This window comes from Mauremys reevesii, linkage group 4 (genome assembly GCF_016161935.1).
Source record: "Mauremys reevesii isolate NIE-2019 linkage group 4, ASM1616193v1, whole genome shotgun sequence".
Taxonomy (NCBI): Eukaryota; Metazoa; Chordata; order Testudines; family Geoemydidae; genus Mauremys; species Mauremys reevesii.
Genome location: NC_052626.1, coordinates 119525193 through 119551130, shown reverse-complemented (window position 1 = coordinate 119551130; position 25938 = coordinate 119525193). Strand labels below are relative to the sequence as shown.

At 54.1% G+C, this 25938-nt stretch overlaps 2 protein-coding genes across 2 annotated transcripts in view; both read right to left on the bottom strand.

Moving 5' to 3' along the window:
* LOC120404793 (zinc finger protein 850-like) overlaps positions 1-25938 on the bottom strand; it is a gene marked incomplete at its 5' end in the record, with an annotated part of 508632 nt that overhangs the window by 348437 nt on the left and 134257 nt on the right. The gene's annotated exons all lie outside the window — the stretch shown is intronic.
* On the bottom strand, positions 1868-24918 carry LOC120404799 (cAMP-dependent protein kinase catalytic subunit alpha-like). Its single transcript, XM_039537794.1, has 10 exons — positions 24836-24918; positions 12967-13028; positions 10418-10546; positions 10140-10238; positions 6181-6263; positions 4926-5052; positions 4596-4691; positions 4355-4477; positions 3044-3208; positions 1868-2291 (listed from the first exon to the last, which is right to left on the bottom strand). Exons 1-9 carry the CDS (start codon positions 24846-24848, stop codon positions 3065-3067), a joined length of 876 nt encoding a protein of 291 aa, XP_039393728.1. The 5' UTR covers positions 24849-24918; the 3' UTR covers positions 1868-2291; positions 3044-3064.

Below are 25938 nucleotides of genomic sequence, written 5' to 3'. Positions count from 1 at the left end.
ACTTTTCGTATTGGAAAGGATATGACTAAGGGGGGATATGATAGAGGGCTATGAAATCATGAATTGTGTGGAGAATGTAATTAGGAAATGTGAGTTACTCATTCATCGAACAGAAGAACTAAGGGTGACCCAATGAAATTAATGGGCAGCAGATTTCAAACAAGCAAAAGAAGGTATTTCCTCACAATCAAGCCATGGAATTCTTTGCCAGGGGATGCTGTGAAGGCCAAAACTGCAAGAGGGTTCAAAGAAGAACTCGATAAGTTCCTGGAGAATAGATCCATCAATGGCTATTAGCCAGGATGGAACACCATGTTCTGCATGTCCCTCGCCTCTGTTTGCCAGAAGCTAGGATTGGACGACTTGGTGATTGCGTGTTTTGTTCATTCCCTCTGAAGCACCCAGTATTGGTACTGTTTGAAAACAGGATCCTGGACTATATGCTCCTTTGCACAGGCAGTGGCGGCCAGAGGCAGAGCTGCGTGGGGGTTTTATTGCCAGAAAATGGGGATTTATAGACAACAAAACTTTTCAAGGACAGATTGGTTTCAATGAAAGGTTTCTCAGGTCAAAACGAGACATCCCGGCCCCCCAACGCCTTCAGTAACCCAGAGGTTTGGGCACTCACCTTTGTTGTGGAAGACCCAGGTTCAAGGTCCTGCTCTGACTCACTCCAATATAGAATGGGAACAAATTTGAAACCCTCCAATTCTTTCACAAAACACAATTGGTTTCCAGCCTGATCACACTTGGAAGGGGCTGTACAGAAGGGCTCATCACTGACAGTACTGCCGTTCATTCATAGGGAATTAGCTGGCATCTCATTACCTGATCCCCTTTGGGGCAGGTTCACACACAGGGAAGGAGTTTCCCTGCACTAAGGAAGGTGCGCACACATCCACATTTAGATGGAAGTATTCTGCTTCTGGCAATCCCCCCACTGCCAGCGCACTGCATTCCTGCACCCCGGGGGGCAGCCTGGCTGTTCACCTCTCCTGCCCCGGCCTTATAAGTAGCTAGATTATCGATTCAGACAGGACCACTGTGATCACCTTGTCTGACCTGCGTAATACAGGCCACAGGACTTCCCTGAATTAACTCCTCTTGGAATTGGAGCAAATCCTTTAGAAAAACCTCCCATCTCAATTTAAACAGTGTCAATGATGAAGAATCCACCACAATGCTTGGTGAATTGTTCCAACAGCTAATTACACCCCAGTTAAAAATCTGCCCTTTTTTCTCAGTCTGAATGTTTCTAGTTTCAGCTTCCAGCCACTGGCTCTCCTTAGACACTTGTCTGCTAGCGGGATTAGCTCATTGTTCCCCTAGGTACTTCGAGACAGGGATCACGGCACCCCTTAACCTTCGCTTTAAGAAGCTCATTGTGTCTCAACATAAGGCAGGTTTCCTCCCCATTTAATCATTCTTATGGCAACTCTCTGCCCCTCTCCAATTTTTCACCTTCTTTCTCGAATTCTGGGCACCAGACCTGGCCATGGCATTCCAGCAGCTGTCACCCCCACACCAGACACAGCAATAAAATAACCTCTTCGCTGCTGCTTGTGATGCCTGTTTATCCATCGACCAGAGGCCACCTTCCCATTTAAGCGCGGACACTCGTCCCTTTGGGCTTTCAACTCCAGGTGAGATCAGGTACCATTTATGGCAATTGACGACCCCCCCAGGCCACATCCCTGAACTCCTTGGGCCTCCAGGGAGAGGAACAGCTCCTGGAGCTCATCAGAGCAATGACAACTGTCCCCTAGAGCTGAACAGCCCACATGCCACTCTGATTTTTTTTTTAACAAAACTTTATTGGTAATTGTTTCAAATATGTTTACAACAAAGCACACTGTTAAAGAGGAAGTGTAGGCTGGGGGCGGGGGGGGGGTTGTTTTGTTTTTTTCCAGTGAAACAAGTGTTGTTGGAGGACACAGACGTGTTTCCCAGGGCGGGGCGGATGATATCCTCACCCTCTAGATGGGACTCTCAAGCTTCTTTGTAGAAAACGGAGGGCTTGGGGAGAGGCCTTGCCACAGGGCTCCCCCTCTCCGCTCCTGACAGCTCTCATGTATTTATAATATATATAATTTATCTATTAAACCAAAATCCAACCCCACCCCCACCTGCTCCGCGCGTGCCCTTCTTTGGTGGGGCCGCTGGTCCTAGAACTCAGCAAACTCCTTGGCGCACTTCTCAGTGGTTGAGACCCAGATCTCCTCCTCCTCATAGTTGTCGAAGTTACTCGTGTCGCCAGGGCCTTTGCACTTTGGTACAAAGGGAGCATCCACCTGCAAAGGGAAGGGAGGGGGAGGTTGGGGATGAGGAAGGGATCAACATTTGTATACCCCCCCACACTCCTGGGTCTGCTAGGGGTGCACGATCAGGCCCCAACTTTGTAACAAGGCAGGCAAGGATCAGCCCCCACCCACACCATCCAGCCAGAAAACCTCACACTTTGCAATCATGGAAGGGGGAGCCCATGACCCCGCTTAGGAGCCCAGAATCAGGGTACCCAGCACGCTTAAGCGATACAGGATCGGGCCCCTTAGCAACCAGGTGAGGGATGCAGAATCAGCACCTCCTCAAGCCCCCTTTTATCTACCCAGAACTCCCTCCTCTTACTCTGCAATCAGGGAAGGGCAGGGGGTCATGAGCCCCTTGGATCCCCCACTTGCATCATCACTAGGGATTTAATCGGGACCTTCAGCACAGCCCTCTTCCACCTGAGCTAGAGGAATAACGCCATTAGCTGGCAGCAGCAGAAGTAGGCTGTTATCTTCAGGGGGTGGGGACAGGACCATGCTTTTGCCACCATGTTACAAACAGGTGACTGAAGGCTCCCTACTTTAAACCAATGCTGGGTGAGCATATCTCCCCCTAGTGGTTTGACCCAGCCACAACCCCCTGCTACAGAGTCCCAGTAATCAATGTGCTCCTAGAGGCCTGGGCACTAATGATCCCAGGTTCAATTCCTGCTGACGGAGGCTGCACGCAAGCGGAAGTTACCCAGGCTCTCCTCTGCCTGCCACTGCCCTCCTACCTTCCTCTGGTAGATGGTGATCTAGTCGGTGGTAGCAAACCATTTGTGGTTCTTAATGTCGTTGACCCCGTTCTTGAGGTTGCCAAAGCGTTTGGTGAGGTCCACCTGCAGCAGGTTCCGGAGCAGGTCCTTCAGGTCCAAGCTGAAATGAGACGGGAACCGGACCTGGGGTGGGGAGGACAGACAGAAGTCTGGCTTTTACCTGCCCTACCCTCGTGACTAGATTAATAGAGGGGTCCTGGGCTATGCCTGGGCACTGAGGCACTACTGTAATACACCTAGTAATGTACAGCCTCTAGCACAGGAGTCCTAGGCTACACCTGGGGCGCCTAGGCATTACCATAATACACCTAATATGTACATCACCTAGTACAATAGGGTCCTGATCCATGACTGGGGCTTGTAGGCACTATCGTAATACACCTAATAATAAATAACAAGCCCTTTAAAAACACTCCAGGACAATGAGTGGATGAGAAGTGGGGGCGCTACTGAGGACTGACACAGGAGCTGAAATGGTTAATTAGCAGCCGCCCTCCAGCTCTTATTGAGCATTTTTCCTCCACAGATCTCAAAGCAGGGCTGCTGCATCCCTATCCTCATTTTACATAAGAGGAAACGGAGGCACAGGGAGATGTGACTTGCCCAAGGTCACTCAGCGGGCTGGTAGGAGAACCAGGAACAACCAAAGCCTGTTGTGTTCCCCACTAGGTTTAAAGCTGACCGTGTCCGACACAAGTTCTTGGAGATCCTTGGCGAGAAGGCGCTGGGGTGGGCAGAGGAATATTATGGGCTCTTGGTTACTATGGCGATGAGTGCTCTACCTGTGCCTGGAGATGACTGATGTGTTTAAGGAATGTTTAGTCTTGCAACAGAGCAGGGGTGTGGAGGGTTTTGCAACTCACAACAATGTATACGAAAACCAAAGGCACCTGTTCCAGGAGTCCCCATAAGAGTTACAGGGAGCACACTGGTGGTGGGGTGGGGGATGGAGTCCATGTGTTGGGGAAATAGGGGTACGTGGTGATGGAGGGTCCATGTGTGGGGGACACAATGGGGACGATGTCCATGCATTGGAGAACGGGTACGTGGCAAGGGAGGGTCTATATGTTGGGGTGCAGGGGGAATGGGGTACATGACAGAGAGGATGCCCACGTATTGGGGATTGGTGGAGCATGGGAGGACATGAGCATGTCAGGGGTGCAGCCTGTGAGCATCACTCTGATCAGTCGCTGAGACTTGGCACCCCCCTTTAGCTGGCGAACCCCCCCCCCCAAATCACACAAGTGTCCCCTCCCCCAGCCCAAATACCTTGCCAGAAACGATCTTCTCGTAGATCGGAATGGGCTGGTCCGCGAAGAACGGGGGGTAACCAGCCGCCATCTCGTAGATGAGGACGCCCAGGGCCCACCAGTCCACAGCCTTGTTATAACCCTGCCCGGGGAAAGCAGGCCCCAGGGTTACGCACCAAACATTTGGGGGGTGGGGAGAATGACCTGGTGGCCAGGGATCAGCTACAGATCAGGCAGCGGACAGGCCCTTCCCGGCTCACCTTGCTAAGGATGATCTTGGGGGCCAGGTATTCCGGGGTCCCACACAGAGTCCAGGTTCGACCTTTCACCCGCTTGGCAAAACCAAAATCCGTCACCTGGAGCCAAAACACAGAGAGGAGAGAAGCTGGATCGGCCTGGAAGCTGTGACAGCAGGAGGGGAAGCGGGGGAGCAGATGATTGATGTATTCTGGCCGTGTTACATTTCTGGGGGTGACTTGGCTTTGGGAAGGGGATGGCAGCAGAGAGAGACTTGGGCAGGGAGGAGATCACCGCAGGGAGCCAGGAGCCAGTGTTGGGATGAGGAAGGGGGTGGGGGGGGGCAGCCTCACCTCGACGTAGCCCTGCTGGTCTAGCAGGAGATTCTCTGGCTTCAGGTCTCGGTAGATGAGATCCAGCGAGTGCAGATACTCAAAGGTCAGGATGATCTGAGCAGCGTAGAACCAGGCGTGAGGTTCACTGCAATGAGGTGGGAGGAGAACGTGGGCATCCTGGGCCAGATCTGTCTCCTCTCAGCCAGCCCAGCACCCTCGGACCCCTGCCACCCCCACCTTCACCTTCCTTATAGATCTCTGACTCCATCTACCCTGGCAACTTCAGGCAAGATGTCCCAACTCTTCTAGGCCTGGTGGCCCCATCTAGTGGTGGAGCCAGGTGGAGGGAACAAGGGGAGCAATAAATTAAAAGGCTCCACCCGCTGCGGCGCTTTTACTCACCCGGAGGTGCTCCGGGTCTTCGGCGGCAGGCCCTTCACTCACTCCAGGTGTCCCGCTGCCAAAATGCCACCGAAGACCCGGAGCGAGTGAAGGTCCCGCCGCCAAAGACCCGGAGCGCCCTCGGGTGAGTAAAATAAAAGCGCCACAGCAGGTGGCACCTTTTTTTTTTAATGCTCCCCTGGGTGAGTACGAAGGCACCAGGAAATTGACAAGGTGCCACTTGTGCTCAGTGGGGGAGTGGCTGCTCCCCTCCTAGCTTCGCTACTGGCCCCATCTGGCTAGCCAGACCAGTAGCCCTAGCACACACATCCCACCCATCATTGCTAGACCCCTGACTCCATCCAGCCTGGCAACCCAGGGCATGCCCCTCCCAGACCATCGTCTCCCCCCTAGCCCCAACACACACACCCATGGACCCCCAGCTCCATCCCGCCTGGCCCCATCTAGCGCTGGCATCCCTGGCCACTGACTGTGGTTAGTGCTGGCAGAAGACCTCAGCAGCCCTCCCCATGGGGAATCCCTTTCTGACCAGCCCAGCTGAGGATCAGGTTACGCCCTGCAGCATGAGGATCAAAGCCAGCATCGCTTCAAATGCTGTTAGTGGCTAAAAAGTCTAGTTCTCTACTGAACTAAATCCAAATTTACCGCTGTGGAAACTGTGGCACAGAGTGATTCTCCTCCCCTTCCCACAAGGAGTGAATGGCAGAGGCAGGAATAGGACGCAAGAGTCCCGACTCCCAGTCCCTCTGCTCTAAGTGCTAGATCCAACTGTCCTGCCTGAGCCAGGGATACATCCCAGGACTTTAACTGTCACTCAGCTCTAACCATTAAGGACACTGGCCCCAACATCGGCTCCTGTGATAACGCTCACCTGAACCTCCCGATCCGCCGTAGGTGGGAGAACATCTCCCCGCCCGGGATGTATTCCATCACCAGGTACAGATTGGAGTTATCCTAGAAGGAAATGCAGTAGCAACGGAGTGCAAGGGGGCCTCCCATCAGCGCCTGCAACACCAGGATGAAACTGCTCCCCACACCCCTACTCCGTTATTAGCCCTTCCCTTTCAGGGTGTTAACACGTCTCAAGGGAGCCTGATGCACTGGCCTGGCTTCCTCATAGCACACAATGCAGTGCACCTGCTGTCTGGGAGATAACAGCCTACTACTGCTGCCAGCTGCTGCTGTTACTCCTTTAGTTCAAGGGCCAGAGGGGCTGTGCTGTGGTGCTGAAGGTCTCAAGCACACACCTGCAGTAGGAGTTGCTGCACAGACGTGCCTGGGGAATAGACTCACTAATGACAGGGCATGAGCTTTACTTACTTGGAGTATTTAGTGCTAGAGCCCTAGAAAATCGAACCCCTCCCCACACCTCTGGTCTAGGGGCAGGGGCGGGCAGGCCCAAGAGGGATTTCCCAGCTGCGACGTCTACGATCAAAGGGGAAACCCAACCCTCCGCCAGGTCAGACACCCCAAAGGAGCAGAAACAGGAAGTGAAACTTCTCAAAAGCAGAGTGTGAAATTGACCAGGCTGGCTTCATCCTCCCTCACAGCTGCAAAGTCAAAGAGCAGCCTCCAAACTAACTGCGCTGAGCCCAAAAAAGCCATTCCGCTAGGGAGACCCTACCCAGTTCAGTGGTGAGAACATGAGCACTAAGAACCCGCACACATGCCAGTGGAGACAACTGCCCCTGCCCTCAAGCCCATGGTCAATTTCTAGCTAGCCCTGGAGAGAGGGTCCAGGCAGAGCATGGGCTGAGTACCCCAGGCTGTACTGTCAGAGGCCTTTTTCTGCAGCCAGATTAGGAGAGCAGGAGCCAAGAAGCAGAAAGTCACATCCTCACATTCCATCTAAATTACATCAAAACAATGTAATACCGGGCTGGTAAGAAGGCTCCTGCCCTAATAGTGCCCAGCATCACCAGGAAAAGAAACAGATCTTAGGATGCTCAAAGGAATCACTTAGCAGCAGTGTGAGTGTGAAATCTCTACTTCTTGATTGTTTTCCTTTGCTGGTCCCCACTTCTCTATTGTTTATCTGTCTGGTTCTTTGATTGTTTCTGTTACATAACTAATTTTGCCAGGTGCACATCAACAAAGGTCATGGTGTACGACTGGGTAAAGAATTGTGTCACACTGTGTTCGGACTGGTCAGACAATTATTTTGTAATACTTCTGTAAAATGATTGGTTAAGGTAGAGCTAAGCAGGACTCAAGTTTCACTACATAAATTGGGGTTCAAAAGGAAGTTCTGGGGAACCAACTCCAGGACACAGCCCAGCATCAGCACTGCCAGATGTCTGCCAATGACACCGTGCAGAAGCTGGAGTCCCAGGATGTCCTGATCCTGACTGGCCAGCAGGGAAAGTTCGTCTGCCTTATTGGGAGTGATGGGCATTGTATGAGCAGTGTGTGTATTCTGTTCTGGTAACTGTGATGAAGTAAGTGGTGGGTTTTCTTGTTTTTTTCAGTGGTTTGTATGCAGAGGGGGTGGGACACAGTTTCCCTGGATGTTACTGGTTTAACGAGGTGAGGGGAGAGGGAGTTTGTTGTTACAGAGAACTGGGGACAGAACTTGGGACCCCAATGGCCTGGAGAATGGATATCCCAGCGACTGGTGACCTGGTGACCAGGAGGCCCAGCTCAGGAGTCACAGCTGGTTCTGGCCAGTAGGAAGACAATGGGCTGTGAAGAGAGGACCCTGGTGACCTGAACAGGTGGTTCCAGCCAGAGGCCAGAAGAGAGGAGAGGCGACCCTGTTTACCTGGAGAGAAGACAATGGACAGAGGCTGAGATTTATCCTGCAGCCTCCTCTGAGCTGACAACTCTTTATCGCTACAACCCACCAACCTCAGGCTGACAGAGGAGGAGACAGGTCTCCCTTCAGAGCCAGCCCCTCTTTAATCAGGCCAGCCACAGGGGATGCTGTGGAGCTCAAAGACACAACTATCTTTGCCTCCCCCCTACACACAGGGTGTAGCTCACAGGCTCCAAAATCCAGATTCAGAGAAAAGGGTCCAAGCCCCATTGCTGGGGCCTGAATTTTAGCTTTCACAGAAACTTCCATCAGGAAGAAATGATCCCACGTGATGGTTTCAAAGTCTCCACAAAGCCAACTGTGTGTGAAGTTAGGACTTCCTCTGAGACTCCCCTGCAAGCCAAGCCTCATGCCCTAGGGTCAGCGCAAGGGAGCTGAAAACTGAAACTGACTAGGAACTAAAGCAAAACTGACTGAGGGGGGAGTACCACTGTTCAAAACCTGGAGTCAAAAGCAGAACAGAAAAAGGGGAATGATCCAAACTGATTTTTCTTAGTTCCAAACCTGATCCCAGACCCAGGGGTGAGCTGCAGCGGGTTCGCACGGGTTCGCGCGAACCCGTTGTTAAATTTTAGCAGCCATTTTAGAACCGCTTGTTAAGGGCTGCTAAATTTAACAAAAGTTCCCGCCCACTCTTCTCCTGCTCCCCCCCCTTCTCCTCCCCCTCCCCTGCTTCCCGCGAATCAGATGTTCGCGGGAAGCCTGAACAAGCAGCATGGAGGCAGCCAGCAGGTAAGCTGGGGCGCGGAGGCGGAGGGGGAGGGGAGGTGCGGCTGGCTCAGCAGCTCCCGGTCCCAGACCGCGGCTCCCTCCAGCCCAGCGCCGGCCCGGGGAGTCGGGCCCCGCGGCTGCCGCCGAGCGGCCGGGCCCCGGTGCCGGCCCGGGGAGTCGGGCCGAGCGGCCAGGCCCCGGTGCCGGGCCGGCCCGGGGAGTCGGGCCGAGCGGCCGGGCCCCGTGCCGCCCGCCCGGGAGTCGGGCCGAGCGGCCGGGCCCCGTGCCGCCCGCCCGGGAGTCGGGCAGCGGCCGGGCCTCGTGCCAGCCCGCCCGGGAAGTCGGGCCGAGCGGCTCGGCAAGTCGGGCCGGGCCCGGTACCGCCCAGCCCGGGAGTCGGGCCGAGCGCCCGCGAGTCGGGCCGGGCCCCGTGTCGCCCGCCCGGGAGTCGAGCCGAGCGCCCGGCGAGCCGGGCCGGGCCCCGTGTCGCCCGCCCGGGAGTCGGGCCGGGCCCCGTGTCGTTCGCCCGGGAGTCGGGCCGGCCCAGGAGTCGGGCACCGGTGCCGCCTGGCCTGGGAGTCGGGCCTGGCCCGGGAGTCGGGCCCCGTGCCGGCCTGGCCGGGGAGTCGGGCCTGGCCCGGGGAGTCGGGCCCCGGTGCCGGCCTGGCCCGGGGAGTCGGGCCCTGGTCGTGGTCCTGGCAGAGTGGACCCGGTCCCCAGGCAGTGTGGTAAGGGGGCAGGGAGGGGTGGGTTGTGGGGGTGGATAGGGGTCAGGGCAGTCAGAGGGCAGGGAACAGGGGATTGAATGGGGCAAGGGTCCCGGGAGCAGTCAGGAAAGAGCAGGGTTGGATGAGGTGGTGGGGGCACTCAGGGACAGAGAGAAGGGGTAGTTGTATGGGGTAGGGGTTCTGGGGGGCCATTGAGAATGAGAGGAGGGGTTGGGTGGGGCGGCAAGGCAGTCAGGGGACAGGGAAGGGGGATGGGTCAGGGGTCTCGGAGGTGTGTGTTAAGGAACATGAGGGGTTGAATGGGCACGACCCCCACGGAGGGCGGGAAGGAGGGAACCCGTTGTTAAAATTTTGGAGGGAGGAGGGAACCCGTTGTTAAAAATTTGGCAGCTCATCACTGCCCAGACCTCACGCCAGCAATGTTTGTTCTCAGGATATAGGAGATGCAGACTTTGCTCTTCCACCCCTTCAGCACAGCTTTGGTTTTAAATAGGAAACAAATCAAGGGAATTGTGGGAATCAGGGAGGGGGGGGAGCCACAGCCCAGGGCCGGTCTGGCAAGCCAAGGACACCTACCTTGAAAGAATACTCTAGTTTGATGAGTAATGGAAAGTTGACGGCCTGGAGGATCCGTTTCTCGTTGAGGGTGTGCTCAATTTGTTTGAGCTTCACTACCTGGGAGAGAAAAGGAAATAGCAACATCAGATCTTCCTCTGCTGGCGCAGCACCCCCTGCACCTCCCACACACTCCCCTCTCCTGCATCCCCATGCAAGATTCAGCTCCAAATCCCTCCCCCGCACTGGAGATTCCACGGTCCCAGGCCAGATCTCCATGGCAGCCCCCGGCGTCTCACCTTCTGTTTCTCCAGGACCTTCATAGCATAATAATTCCCGGTCTCCTTGTGTTTCACGAGCATCACTCTCCCAAATGAGCCCGTGCCCAGGGTCTTGACTCGCTCAAACTGATCTAAACTGGCCGTATTCTGGAATGGGGAAAGCAAACCTGATGGGGGGGGCAGACTGGTCCTGGGGGCACCAGGAAGGAACCTGCCCGAGACAGTAGGATTTGCACTGCACGGCTGGAGGAGTTTTTAATTACCATGAGGGGGTCAGAGCTTCGTTTATACTTCACCAGAAAGGCAGCCCCTCCAGGGTCAGTACTGACTGTGATGGGAGAGCGCCCCTACTGAGCTCCGCACTCCCTGCAGCACAGCGCCCCCTAGCACCACACTGGGCTTGTTCTTGAGAACAGTGATATGAAGAATTGGCCCTGTCAACACTGGTTCTCCGCTTGGGAGGGCCTCCCTTCTCTTCATGTGTCATTATATAATGCCTGCATCTGTAACTTTCACTCCATGCATCCGAAGAAGTGAGGTTTTGTTTACCCACGAAAGCTTATGCCCAAATAAATCTGTTAGTCTTTAAGATGCCACCGGACGCCATGTTGTTTTTGTGGATACAGACTAACACGGCTACCCCCGATAATTGATATGAAGAAGTATTTCACATTTCACCACCAGAGGGCCCCAAAGGAAACCGCTACATTTAGAATGAGACACAGACAAGGGATTCCCTGCTCCTTGGGCAGAACCAAAATCATAGAATATCAGGCTTGGAAGGGACCTCAGGAGGTCATCTAGTCCCACCCCCTGCTCAAAGCAGGACCAATTCCCAACTAAATCATCCCAGCCAGGGCTTTGTCAAGCCTCACCTTAAAAACCTCTAAGAAAGGAGATTCCACCACCTCCCTAGGGAACCCATTCCAGTGCTTCACCACTCTCTGAGTGAAAAAGTTTTTCCTGATATCCAACCTAAACCTCCCACACTGCAACTTGAGATCATTACTCCTTGTTCTGTCATCTGCCACCACTGAGAACAGTCTAGATCCATCCTCTTTGGAACCCCCTTTCAGGTAGTTGAAAGCAGCTATCAAATCCCTCCTCATCCTTCTCTTCTGCAGACTAAACAATCCCAGTTCCCTCAGCCTCTCCTCATAAGTCATGTGCTCCAGCCCCCTAATCATTTTTGTTGCCCTCCGCTGGACTCTCTCCAATTTAGCCACATCCTTCTTGTAGTGTGGGGCCCAAAACTGGACACAGTATTCCAGATGAGGCCTCACCAATGTCAAATAGAGGGGAATGATCACATCCCTCCATCTGCTGGCAATGCCCCTACTTATACAGCCCAAAATGCCATTAGCCTTCTTGGCAACAAGGGTACATTTTCGACTCATAACCAGCTTCTCGTCCACTGTAACCCCTAGGTCCTTTTCTGCAGAACTGCTTCGTAGCCATTGGATCCCTAGTCTGTAACAGTGCTCGGGGATGTGGGACCGGGGCAGGAATCGCGCGGCTGGAGCCCGGAGCTGGAGGATATGGCGGGAGCCGGGTGGCCGGAGCCAGGTGGCTGGATGGCCGGAGCCGGGGAGGGCCGCGGCCAGAGCCATGCACCCGCAGCTGGAGCCGGGCCGCCGGGGCCGCTGCCGGGCCCGGATCCCGGCATCTGGGTAGGTGGGGTCGCGGCCGCCGCCCTGCCTGGAGCCGGGCTGCAGCGGGGCCAGGCGGCTGGGGACGTGGGGCTGGGCCACGGCTGGAGCCGGAGCTGGAGTCCGAGCCGGGCGGCCAGGGAGGGACGCAGGGCCGGGCAGGGCCGCGGCCAGAGCCCGAGCCTGAGCCCGAGCCCGAGCCGGGCAGCCGGGGAAGGATGTGGGGCCGGGCAGGGCTGCGGCTGGAGCCCGAGCCCGAGGCCGGCGGCCGGGGAAGGATGCGGGGCCGGGCAGGGCCGCGGCCGGAGCCCGAGCCCGAGCCCGAGCCCGGCGGCCGGGGAAGGACGCGGGGCCAGGCAGGGCCGCGGCCTGAGCCCGAGCCCTAGCCGGGCGGTCGGGCAAGGACGCGGGGCCGGGCAGGGCCGTGGCCGGAGCCAGAGCCGGAGCCGGGCGGCCGGGGAGGGATGCGAGGCCAGGGAGGAACGCGAGGCCAGGGAGGGATGCGGCCAGAGCCGGAGCCAGGCGGCCGGGAGGGACGCGAGGCCAGGCAGGGCCGGCCGGAGCCGGGCAGCGGCTGGGGCGGGACGCGGGCCAGGCAGGGACGCAGCCGAGCGGGGCAGGGCCGCGGCAGGGGCGGGACGCGGGCCGGAGCCAGGAGAGACGCTGGCCAGAGCCGGGCGGCCCAGGAGGGACGAGGGGCCGGGGAGGGCCGTGGCGGGACAACCAGTTCTAACAGGGCATCTAAATTTAACCGTTTCGCGCGAACCGGTGTGAACTGGCTGCAGCTCACCACTGGCAAGGTGGCTCAGTGATGGGGAAAGAGATCCAGGGGGTGACTGCAGAGTAATCAGCCTGGGGCTGCAGAGGCCTTGATTGTGGGGTGGGGGTGCGGGGGAGATCTGGGTTGGGACACAGTACCTGGGAGGGGTTCTCCCATTTCTTCAGGAAGTCTTCTTTTCCTTTGGCTAGGAACTCCTTCACTGTAAGGGAAACGGAAAGGGAGCAGCATAAGGAGTCAGGAGGAGTGGGACTCCCAGCCTGGTGGACAGAGCTCCGCTTTCAGCCCCCCCGCCCCCCTGCTCAGCAAAGAGGCATGCAGTCAAAAAATGGGGTGGGGATTTTAAGCGTATCAGTGGGATGGCGGTGCCTGACTGGCCACAACAGGCAGCTCAGCTGGGGATTAGCTAGAGAGAGGTCCATGCGGGGGCTCTCCCGCAACACCCTCACCCCGGGGCCTGCCCCTGGACACACCGAACAGCCCCGTCAGGGAGGGCTAATGCAGCCCCCAGTGCCTACCAAAGGGGCACACTTGTGCCTCAACACCCCTCCCACCCCCTGCTGAACCTGCCACTCAGGGATGCCTGTTCCACATCCCGCAACACATAACCGGCACCTCACAAGGAGACACTCACACAACCCTCCAGTCAAATGACATTAAAAGGCGTGGATCACGTTGCCCTAATGGGAGGATATGAGATCTACTACTGCTGCCAGCAAAATGGGTGAAGGGGGAGGAGTTTCCCCCTTAGCTCAAAGGGCAGAGGCTTGTGAGTAGCCTTCTCTCAACCATGCAGGCAGCATGCACCAACGACACGCCCAGCCCACAAGGGGGTGCTACACACACACTCACCCCGCCCCACCCCCCACCCCCACAGAAAGCAGCCATGAAAGTCACAAACCCCAGTTGCCCACAAAACGACCAGCTGCAGCCTCCACAGCAGCAGCCTGGGAACAGCAAGTGCCCTGCTCTCTGGCACCCAACCAGGTGATCCTTCTTTCACCAGCCGGGCTCCCTGTTCTTGCTGCCAGATCCCAGAACCATGGGAGGAGGGATGGGGATTGGAACAATCTGCAGCATCTGAAGGGATATTTGGTACCGAGAGCCCCTTGTATCTTTGCTGCCTCCCACTGCTCCTGACAGGGACAAGTCCCGCAGCTCTTCATAGTGCAAGAGATGCCCACAGGATTTGAATGGCTGCAGCAGTGAGGCCAAGCACAGAGCAGCAGCAGGGGGGTGGCTTTGAACCCAGAGTTCGCCCCACCCCACCATCACAGGCAAGTCTCCCCCACACCAGAGGTATATAAAGTTAATTGCCTCCCCTGGGGATCACTTGTGCTCACATGCCAGGGAGGGGACAAGCTAAAAGCCTAGATCCAGATCTGGGTGCTGCAGTTCTTGGGGTCACGGATGCACAACCCAGGAGTCAACTTCCTGCTGCCCCACTCTCACCACTACAACCCAGTCCCTTCCCAGGAGCCCCAGCTCCCAGCCCCCCACTTGAATTACTAAATAGCAACACTTCTGTGGAAACCCAGCACCACCGCACTCCAGTCCTGTCCCTGCCTTAAAAGAAAGGGCTGAGAAATAGGCCAGGCGAGGGCCCGAAATGCACCAGCGAAGCAGGACAACATCCTACAGACGTGACTGATTCACTGCCGGTGGGAAGGAGACCAAGATTACGGGGATTCCCCTGATCCCACAGGATAGGACAGGGTAGCCCTGAAATGGTTCTGGGGATCAGCTATTTGCTGGCTACTTACCCCCACCCACACCCCCTTCACTGTCTCTTCCCCACAGCCCTTGCATGGACACAGGACAGAGAAGACAATTTCCTGCATTATCCTGGCCAGACCTTACAGAACTAAGTTTAAGTAGCTTAGGAGTTCATTGCATTACAAAGGCAGGCGGTTATGTTTTATTGTGGGACTGTAGGCGACAGAAACCCAGGGAAGGGTTATGGGCTTTGAGGGATCATCTGAAACTATGGGGCCTTTTAACATTAAGTACCTTTCCCAGGAAATCTTTAAGGGGAGGCGTGTGCAAATGTAACGCCTCTGGCTATGCAAAACTTCAGCCGCTGGAAGCTGCTCCCCAAGGAGAAACCCACTGCCTGTGTTAGCCAAATAGGCTCGTTCCCCCTGGAGCGTTCCCAATTACCCCAAGGAGGCACGGAGAGACAGGGGGACGGTTACCAGATTCTTTATTCGGTCAGCTGAGCGGGTGTCTTTCTCGGCTCGTGCCTGAGAAGGAGCACACTATACAGGCACGAAGCATGTTCTTTTATACCTACGAACAAACGACTTAGCATGTCAAATTCTGCTAACCCATGCATTCTTTACATTTGTGTCTGGTAGAAATTAGGGACCACCTGTTCGCCTCCCCCCTTTCTTAACATCCTCTCCCATGGGCAGGCACATTTGTTTAACTCATTCCCATTTTTGGTATACAATACATATATATCTTGTGTCCATGTAATTTTGGACGGGGGTAGCAAATGGAAAAACAAGCGGGGAAAATGACAAATGCCTGAGGATATATTTGGCTTAAGCATATATCTGGCCTTATTTGGCTTAAGCATATATCTGGCCTTATTTGGCTTAAGCATATATCTGGCCCTTTTGTCTAACAATTCCCTAAAAGCAATTTGAGAGCCTTACGGCCCCAGTCTTCAGCTTTTACTGGCTGATACATTGCCATCATCCGTTGATGTATCATTCGATTCACCACTCGTCGGACCAAGGTAACTACACAGGGAGCGAAGCAAGCTAGGGTTAATAGGGTTGTAATAAAGAATACAAAGAGAAGAAAACCTTTCGGAGCCATCCTAGTTAAGTGCAACCAGGATGTAAACTAATCTGTATTCCACCCACCCCAGGTTTGGACCGGGACGTGGGCTAACTTCCTCAATTCCTTTGTTATTTGTTTTACTGCTTTTCCATTGTCATCTATTTGTAAGCAGCAGTTAGACTCGTTTAACTTTGCACAGATTCCTCCTTCCTCTGCCAACAAATAATCAAGAGCTAGATGATGCTGATAGATCACATTTCTCATCTGAGTGGACTGATCGGCTAAGAGATCAAGAGCCTCAGCCGTCTGATTAGTTATTATTTCCAAGATAGCTTGCAGCCTGATTATCCGATTTAAGTTGTAAATGGGCTCTCTTGCCCCTGCGATCCATTCATTTGGATTCCATGTAGCTGGCCCATAATGTTTTATAATTCTCTCAGGGGGCCATTCCTGAGCTCCCCACGTTTGGGAGCTTCCAACGGTCAATGAGGAATCCACAGACCGCCTCTCCTAATCAGATCATCGTACACCTTGACTCCCAATTTGCCTCCCTGTACCTGGGGTAGCAGGAAGAACAAGGGCCTAATGTAGCCGACGTAACATATTCCTGACCAATTTGGGGCAGTCTTCGATAAGCGTATTGCCCACATATCCAATAGTGACCCTTTAGGGCCCAATTTCCTTTGCAAAGGGGCCCTCCCAAGTCTCGGGTAGTCCTCGGGCCCGGCTCTTCATAGTATAAAGAGTTACCCATCTCTAGGGGACCCCTAGTACGATGGACGTACCTTCGGGATTGCAATATTCACATTTCCACGCCCAGCCCCTTCCTCCAACCACAATTACAACCGAATTTAGGGCTATTGGTTGTAGACCAGAAATGGTTAAAATGGGTTACCCGAGTTCCATTAGAGTGTTGCCATGCCCACTGGTACCAGCGTACCACATGGTCCTTACTGATGGTGTTGTCGCTGGCAACTTATAAAGAGGGCATCAAAGAACCCATCCAGTCCTACGGCCTTACAACCCTCGCCAGTATGCTGTTGGTAGGAACATTGTACCCAGCTATGATTAGTGAGTTGTACGTGGGTGTCGTTCCATCGCCCTTGATATTTAGAACAGTCATACGTGTGGCAACTAGGGTGATCGTGGCAGTCAAACCCTAGAGATAAGGTCCAGTCACATTGGCTTTCTCCCACATACACTCCCTCTTGTCGAGTCCGATTGAGACAGAGGATCCCTATTCCAGAAGAATAGAGGCGCCAAGGACTGCTATCCTCAGTCCAATGTCCCGTTCCATCATGGACTATACTCAAGTTACTGATCCACCATTTAGCTTGTACCGGCTGGGCTACCCAAGGCCACTCATTCCAATCCCCTGGACCCCACAAACCCAGCAGCTGCTAAGATTAAAGGAATTAGCTATTGTCTCCCCTAGTTGCACAAACCTATTTTCCCAATCAGAGTAACAGTGCGAATATACAAACAATAGTATCAATAGTAAATGCATTCTCGTTTTCTCTTAAACAATCCTTTTAGTCCATCTAGTCCTTGATATTCCCAGACGGTGTCTTCGCCCGTGCCACCCCGGGCCTCCGGAGCCGGGGCGGACAGAGGGCTGATGTCCTCTTCTGTTGAGTCGGTTTCCAGGTTTGGGTTCAGGAACCGCTTAACCCGTGTGTGGTGTGTCCATTTGTCGCTCCCGAGGACTTTAACCGCGGCTTGGCTGATGAGCGAAACAGTGTGTGGACCGTCCCACCTCGGCGTGAGAGGGTCACGCTTCCACTTTTGATAAGGACCTGGTCACCGATCCGGAATGGATGCACGGTCTGGTCCAAGGGAAGGGCCTGGAAAGGCGCCGCGTATCGATGCAGCTGTAACAAAACAGATTGCAACCCGGAAACCTGTTTCCATAGTAAGTCATTTCCCACTTCCCAGGTTACGTCCTCCCGGAACCCTGGGATGAGTACTCGGGGAGGAAACCCAAAGACCAGCTCAAAGGGTGAAAGTTTAAGACCCTTTCAAGGGGCCCTCCGAATGCGGGTGAGGGCGAGTGGCAAAGCATCGAGCCACTTTAAGTTAGATTCTGTGCATATTTTAGTAAGAGTATCTTTGAGAGTTCTATTCATCCTTTCCACTTGACCCGAGCTCTGGCCTCCAGGGTGTATGTAGTTTCCACTGTATGCCGAGAGCCTGGGACACCTGCTGGACCACTTGTGAAACAAAGTGGCTTCCCCTATCAGACTCAATTACTTCGGGGAGATGGAAACGAGGAAGTATTTCTTGTACCAGGGCCTTGGTGACAGCCCGGGCCTGACAATGCCGGGTGGGGTAACATTCCACCCATCCGGTAAGTTGATCAACAAATACAAGCAGGTATTTATAGCCCCTGCAAGGGGGCACCTCAGCGAAGTCAACTTGCCACCTTTGAAAAGGGAACATAGCCCATGGTCGGCCTCCCATCGGGGCAGGAGGGCCACATCCCTTCTGGTTTGTTTGCTGACAGACGGCACAGTTATTAACAATTCTCTGGGCCTCCATGTGCATACCCAGCCCCTTGAGGGATCTGGCGGCTAAATCAACCATTGCCCCAGACCCCAAATGTCCCTCTTTATGCAAGAGCCGGAAGATTTCCTGGAGTACTGGCCTGGGGACAAAAACCTCTCCCCCAGGCAGTCTCCACCATCCAGAGGAAACCTGCCGGCCTCCCGCAGCCTGGGCTTGACCTATCTCCTCGGCCGTGTATTGGGGAGGAGGGGTTTTAGCCTCGGTATCCTGAACCATGAGAAGCCATAAGGCCCCGTCTCGGGCGGCCTCCTTCGCGGCCTGATCAGCTAGCTGGTTATACCTCCGTTGTTCGGCCTCTGGGGCTTTCCCATGGGCACGCACATGTATCACGGCAACCTGGAGAGGGAGCATTAGGGCCTCGAGCAACATTTTAATGAGGCTCCCATGTGCAATCTTTTGGCCTGAGGCCGTAATGAATCCTCTTTCTCTCCACAGGGTCCCATGTGCATGCACTACCATATAGGCATACCGACTGTCAGTATACAAGTTAAGGGTTTTCCCGGCTCCCAAGCGGAGAGCTTCAATGAGAGCCACTAGTTCTGCTGCCTGAGCAGATAAGTTGGGGCTGAGTTTAAATTTGTGTATCCCTTTATCCTTAATCACTACTGCCGCCCCAGTAAATCGCTTGCCATTTACCACATAACTAGACCGTCAACATATCCTCAACATCGGGTTGGGCCAGGGCAGGTCTGAGAGATCAGATCGGGGTTTGGTCTCTTGTTGTAAGACTTCAATACAGTCATGAATAGGACCGGCCTCAGAGGAGGCCTGAGGGTCGGGCAGTAGAGTGGCCGGGTTAAGGGAACTGACTGTCTTAAAGGTCAGATTGGGGGCCAACAGGAGCCCCACTTCATATCTAGTATGTCGACTGGGGTTTAGATGCTTTTCCCCAGCACCAGTTCCCAGTATCTGAGGCACCCCGTGGGGGACCACAACTTCAGTATCTCCACCCAGGGTTAATTTTTCGGCTTCCTGTACGAGGAGGGCGGTTGCCGCTACGGCCCGTAAACAGGCAGGCCATCCCTTGGCGACGGGGTCCAAGACTTTTGAATAGTACCCAATGGGTCGCCAGGTTGGCCCTGACCTCTGGCACAGGACTCCAGCTGCCACCCCTCTCCTTTCATGAACGTATAGGGTGAATGGCTTTCGGGAATCTGGGAGAGCCAGAGCAGGAGGCTGAACCAAGGCTTCTTTAAGCTCTCGAAATGCTTTTTCCATTTCCTTGGTCCATACCCAGTGAAGCAAACCTTCCTTAGTTAGGGACTCATATAATGGTTTAGCTTTTCCCCCATAGTCAGGAATCCAGAGTTGACAAAAGCCGGTCAGTCCCAGAAATGCTCTTAATTCTCGGGGGTTCCGGGGCTGAGGGCTGTCGAGTATAACCTGAATTCTTTCTTTCCCCAAACTGCGACTCCCTTGGCAGAGGTGATACCCGAGGAAGGTGACCTGTTGCTTAACTAATTGAGCTTTCTCCCGTGAAACTTTATATCCTTGTTCCCCAAGGTAATTAAGGAGCTCTATTGTGTGTTCTTTACATGCTGCCTCTGTTTCAGTACTTAAGAGTAGATCATCACAATATTGAACTATGTTACATGCAGGGTGGTTAGCTAGGAATGGGGCCAGGTCCTTTAGCTGGCTACCAAAAATCTCAGACGCACAGGTAAGCCCCTGTGGGACAACGGTCCAGAGATATTGGGCCTTGTAGTGGGTGTCCGGATCCTCCCATTCAAAGGCAAACAACTTTTGAGATTCTAAATCAAGGGAATGGAAAAGAAGGCGTCTTTTAAATCTATTACCGAGAACCAGCCGTGGTCTTTAGGTACTTGGCCTAAAATCGTATGGGGATTTGGGACAACTGGGTAGGGGGCTTCTATTAGTTTGTTAATCTGTCTCAGGTCCTGGACCAATCGATACTGTCCATTAGGCTTAGGCACTCCCATTATCGGAGTGTTGTATGGGGATGTGCCTTCTCTTAGCCATCCACACTGCAGGAATTTTTGAATCAGAGGTTTCAGCCCGATTCGAATGGTTAACTTAAGGGGGTATTGTCGAATTCGGGCCGGGCTACTTCCCACCTTAAGGAAGATTCGCACTGGTGCAGCATTCTTAGCTCGGGCAGTCCCTCCCTCCTCCGCCCAAACCTCAGAGTTAACCCCCGGCAGCTGGCTCTCGTCACTCTCCTGACATTCCGAGGAGTGATTTCCAGCACTTATGAGAGCCATCTGGTAGTTAGAGGCTTGTTGCTTCGGGATTCTAACTTCCATTTTCCCGTTCTCGAACGAGATCTCCGCCTGTAATTTAGTGAGGATGTCTCGTCCGAGCAATGCTATGGGGCAAGAGGGACTGCAAACAAACTGGTGAGAGATTTGTTGATCCCCGACTTTTACTAGGAGAGGGAGAGTTTTTTCCAAAACTGTGATCTGCCCCTCAATCCCTTGAACAATTGCACTTCCCTGTGTTCTACCCCGGGGAGCCTTATTGAGGGGGAGTAGACTAAGGGTAGCCCCAGTATCGATTAGGGCTTCAATTGGGCGGCCCCCCTCCACTTTAATTTTTACCGTGGGATCCAAGCTGGCAGCTTGTGCTGCCAGGAGGGGCCGCTGGGTCCCCCGGCCCCCCTATGGGGAAGATCTCTCTCCTGAAAGTTCTGTACCGTTGTAGTAAACGGGGGAGGGAAAAACCCTGTCCGTGTACTCTTTTCCTTTGGCATGTCGCCGGGGGCATTCGTTTTTCCAATGTCCCTCCTCCTTACAGATAGCACATTGATTTCGCCCTAAACGGGGACCCTTTCCCCTACTCTTACTCGGTAGCCCCGGTCGTCCTTTAGCCTTGCCCCCCTTCTCCTCATTTCCCTCCCTTAGGGCCAGTGCCAAAACGCGGGCCCCTTTCTTTCATTCCTCATCGTCTCTGCGATCATAAACCTTTATTGCAATCTCTAAAAGCTCCCTTATATTTTTACCCGATGCCCCCTCCAATTTTTGCAACTTTTTCCTGATGTCCTCATAAGATTGTCCAATGAAGAGGGGAATCAACACCTGCTTTCCATTAGCACTGTCCGGATCAATGTCTGTGTATTTCTTACAAGTGTTACACAGACGTTCATAAAAGGCAGCTGGATTCTCACTCTTTTCCTGTCGAACATTATACAGCTTAGCCCAATTTGGTGTTTTTCTAATACAGCGCTTCATGCCCTGTACTACAGCGGCGGCATAGTTGCGGTGCTTATCTAAGTCATTGCTACCATGCCCCCAATCAGGAGGGCTTTCTGGCAATAGTTCTGCCAGCTTGGCTGCGTTTTTTTCTGTCTCTTCTAGCTGTTCACGGGCTTTTAAGAAGACTAAACACCTTTCCTCGGCAGTGAGTAGGGTATTTAGGGCTACTCTCATATCGCCCCAGGTAGGATTATGGGCCGAGATCAAGGTCTCGAATACTGTTGTTAGCGGGGCTGGATCCTCCAAAACGGGGATTCTGGTGCTTCCAATTATATAAATCACTGCTAGTGAAGGGGACATAAAGCATAGTAAGTTGACCGTTTGAGGTCAAAGTCTCCCTTAAGGGCATCGTGTACGAGCGAGTAAGGGTTACTTGAGTGTCCCCAGGTGTATAATTGGGTGCCATTTTCCGCACCCTCTTTTGGGGGTCATTGTGGGACCAGGGTAAACCGTCACCTTGTTTTCAGGGTTACAATCGGGAGCTGAGCTCCCCCTCTTCACCTGGATTTCTCCAGAGTCAGCTCCACTCTTAGGCTTGGTCCTAAGGCGGCTGGCAATTGGGGAGGGCTCCTGATCGTAAAAGTCCTGATCAGAGTTGGTATCCTCTCCTGTGTCTAGGGAATTACTCGCAGGGGTGGGCTGTCTGCTATGACCGGGAGGCCAGGATACAAAGGGGAGGAGGCATATAATCAGGGGCAGAAGGAATTATAGTTGGCGGACAAGATTTCTTAACAGGGGACTGGGCTTTTAACGGGGCACGGGCCATCAGAGTTTTAAGATTTTGTGTTCTACATTTTTGCAACCATGGGGGAGGGTTGGCCACGAGATCCTGCCAAATATCTATATAAGGATATTGATCCCAATTGCCATTCCGGGTCACAGTGCTATGCACAGCTTGTACGATCTCTGGTTTGAGTGTTCCCCCCTCGGGCCATTCCACCCCGAGTGATGCCCATTCCAGAGTACAGAACTTTATAAGATTGTCCTTACATAATACAATGCCATAATCAGCCTGGCGCCTAAACGCTTTCAATTATTCAACATACACCCTAGGGGTGTCCCAAGAAAGGTGCTTTGAGAGGACCCCATTATATTTTGACCTGATCTATTAGAGGGAAAGAAGAAGAGGAGTATCATTCATTCAGGGTTCCACTGGGTCACGAGGTTCGGCTGACCCCCCTTGCGATCAAGATTTTCTGGTCATCGAGTTTCCTCTCGCAGAAATCTTGGGGCGGCTAGGATCAGCTTAAGTCCCAGACCTGGTCATCGGCATTCACTCCTTTCATACACACACAGGTTCCCTAACTGCCTACTCAAATGATTATAATTTCGGTTTCCAACAAAACATTAATAGAAAGAACAAGAAAACTGTTGTCAAAAACAGGATCAATCCCTGGGGTTGTTCCAAGTCCCAGTAATTGCCCAGAACAGCCCATGAACTGGTGGAGTTAGTCATTGGCAAGTAATCATTTAACAAGGAACATTACACATTTGATATAACAACATAGCATACTGCAGTCCACTATCCCATGCACGTGCTACCTAGAGGGTTCCCGTGTCCAACCTACACTGCAGGGGCGCTCCTGTTAGGTATTATACCTCAAACCCGACAGGCAAACGCACTTACCGCCTGGAGTGGCCGCGTCCGGCAGTTGGACTCCCCTCTGCTTCGTCCGCCCTGCTTCCGTGACCTGTGGAGTTCTCTATAGAGGGGGCGCAGCCGTCCCGGCCGATTGAGGCGACCTGGAGCTCGAGCAAACCACAGCCCGAGGTGGCCACTCTCCTAGGTCGTCCTCGGCCGCCGGTCAAGCGCCCCCTACAGGGAGAGAAGTCCTGCCGCGGTCGCCATTGTTAGCCAAATAGGCTCGTTCCCCCTGGAGCGTTCCCAATTACCCCAAGGAGGCACGGAGAGACAGGGGGACGGTTACCAGATTCTTTATTCGGTCAGCTGAGCGGGTGTCTTTCTCGGCTCGTGCCTGAGAAGGAGCACACTATACAGGCACGAAGCATGTTCTTTTATACCTATGAACAAATGACTTAGCATGTCAAATTCTGCTAACCCATGCATTCTTTACATTTGTGTCTGGTAGAAATTAGGGACCACCTGTTCGCCTCCCCCCTTTCTTAACATCCTCTCCCATGGGCAGGCACATTTGTTTAACTCATTCCCATTTTTGGTATACAATACATATATATCTTGTGTCCATGTAATTTTGGACGGGGGTAGCAAATGGAAAAACAAGCGGGGAAAATGACAAATGCCTGAGGATATATTTGGCTTAAGCATATATCTGGCCTTATTTGGCTTAAGCATATATCTGGCCTTATTTGGCTTAAGCATATATCTGGCCCTTTTGTCTAACACCTGTGAGTTACCTGGCTGGAAGCGGGATGATCTTTGGAAAGTTTATTAGCAGGCATATTGGTTCTTTGCTGGGTTTTAAGAGGGTTTCCCTGCAATGCTCCATGTGCTTGCTAACAGCTGTGTGCTACCTTATACCTGTGGGAGACTGGGCTGTTTGTAGCCTCTGAGGAAGGGGGGCAAAGCAGGCCGACTGAGGGGGTCTGACTTGCTGGGAAACTCACAGTGTAGGCAGGGAGCTGTGCAGCCTGGAAATCCCCTGGGCAGGGAGGAGAGAGACACAGGTCTCTGCACAAGAGAGGTGATGACTGGGAGCCAGAAGCTTAAGTGGCTTCCCTGGCTGGACCATGAGAGGCAAATACAGGTGACCTGCGACACCCCTCCCCCACTGTTCTTCCCTGGCCACATCCACACCAGCTCAATGCTTGGGAGGGGAGATCAGCCATTCTGCCTTCTTCTGGAGGTCAAGGAAGACATATGAGGCTCTGCTAATCAATTACATAAACTGGGGGCAGCCCCAGACAGCGATGGAGGAATCTTCTCTGCACCACCAGCCTCTAATTCACTTGGCCCAACACCAATAATTTGTTCCCTTTTGGGGCCTGTCTCATCTTAGACTCTCGTTCTTTCTCTTCAAGGCCCTGGGCCCAGGAGCCCTAGAGCCAAAAGCTCTAGGATGGGGATTGTGGCTGACAGCCCCACTCCTCCAGTCCCATGGAACTTTCTACCACCCAGGTGAAGCTCATCTGTGAGAGAGACAGAACTTCTTTGGGGGCCTGTCCAAGACGGTGGAACTGCCTGCCACAGGATCTAAGGATCATCTGGAACTTCCCCATCTCCTGCTCCTAGTGCTATGTGCCCGCCTCTGACCAGCCTTCTCCACTAGAAACACAGCACAGCACAGGCATATAAAAACAGACCCTGCCCTGCCACCACAGGGTACGAGTGACACAAGTGACCCGTATCCTAGGGCCCGGGGCGGGGGAATAGCCAGCACCCCTAGAGGGGAAAGGCCCCCTGTGTCCTCATACGTGTCCCATTCCCCATCCCGCCACGACCTTCACCCCCACCCGGACTCACCTCCGGCCTCCATCTTGCTGGCGCAGCCTGTGGACTCCTCTGCGCTCGGCCTACGGCTCCTCGGCAGGGCCAATCCACCCGGGCCCTGTGCCTGCCACTGCAGGGGGCGAGAGAAGCACTCGCTCTCAGCCAGGGGCCCCGGCACTCTGCCAAGCGTGGGGCAGATCCACCCCACCAGGGAGCCGTAGCTGGGGTTGGGGGGGGGGGCGGCACCCAGGATCTGAGCCCTCTGGGATTGCATAGACGGGCGTGGGCAGGCCAGGGGAGCCAATGGGGGGTGGGCATAAGGGTTTGGCCCCATGTGGGCTGGAGGGCCAACGCCAGGGGATCTGCCCCTGCAGAAGGCTGGGCGGGGGCGGGGGTGGGCGACAGATTTAGAGCAGAGGAAAATCAGAGCGATACGAGGGGGCAAGCAGACGCCCCTTGGACACCACACAGACCTCACGGGCTGCAGTTCGGGGCAGGGGCACCATATGGCGTAAAAAAATCCTTTCTCCTCCCCTCCAGATGGTGTGTTTGTGGTTGTCCTACAGATGGATGGGCCATTGCTGTCAGAGAGACGGCAGCAGCAATCTCACGTGATGCGCGTTTGCCAGAGGGCTAACGCTGCTCTCTGCCTCACGAAAATCGGTACCAGGCTGGCATTCTTCCCCAGCCTTTCAAACAAACTACCTCAGAGAACCGAGTGTTTCACCCAAGCCAGCGGATTTCTCTCACTAGCATCCACCTACCCCTCAACTATTATTTAACCAGATCTTTCGTGTCATAGAGGGAGGCTGGTGCAACGGTTAGAGCGCTAGCCTGGGACTTGGGAGATCCTGGCTCACTTCTCTGCTCTGCACCAGACTAATCTCGGGCAAATCACTTAGTCTGTGCCTCAATTTCCCCATGCTACAGAGGGGGATGATAGCATTTCCTTGCCTCACAGGAGGGTTGGAGGATAAATATATTACCAATGTTCGGGGTCAGGTCTCTCCCTCGGCCCTGCCTGTTGCCCCCACACACCTCCCCCGAGTGTCCCGCGGCCCCCACTCGCTGCTCCTGTGCACCTCTCCCCCGGCCCAGAGCATCCCTGTCTCTCTCATTCAGCTCCATGCTGCCTT

What these genes read in the sequence shown, in the direction of transcription:
- LOC120404799 (XM_039537794.1), bottom strand. An exon ending in AACTAGAGTATTCTTTCAAG is followed by an intron (nt 6,264 to 10,139) that starts GTAGGTGTCCTT and finishes ATTTCCTTCTAG; the next exon opens with GATAACTCCAATCTGTACCT. An exon ending in AGAAGATCGTTTCTGGCAAG is followed by an intron (nt 3,209 to 4,354) that starts GTATTTGGGCTG and finishes TCCCCACCCCAG; the next exon opens with GTCCGGTTCCCGTCTCATTT.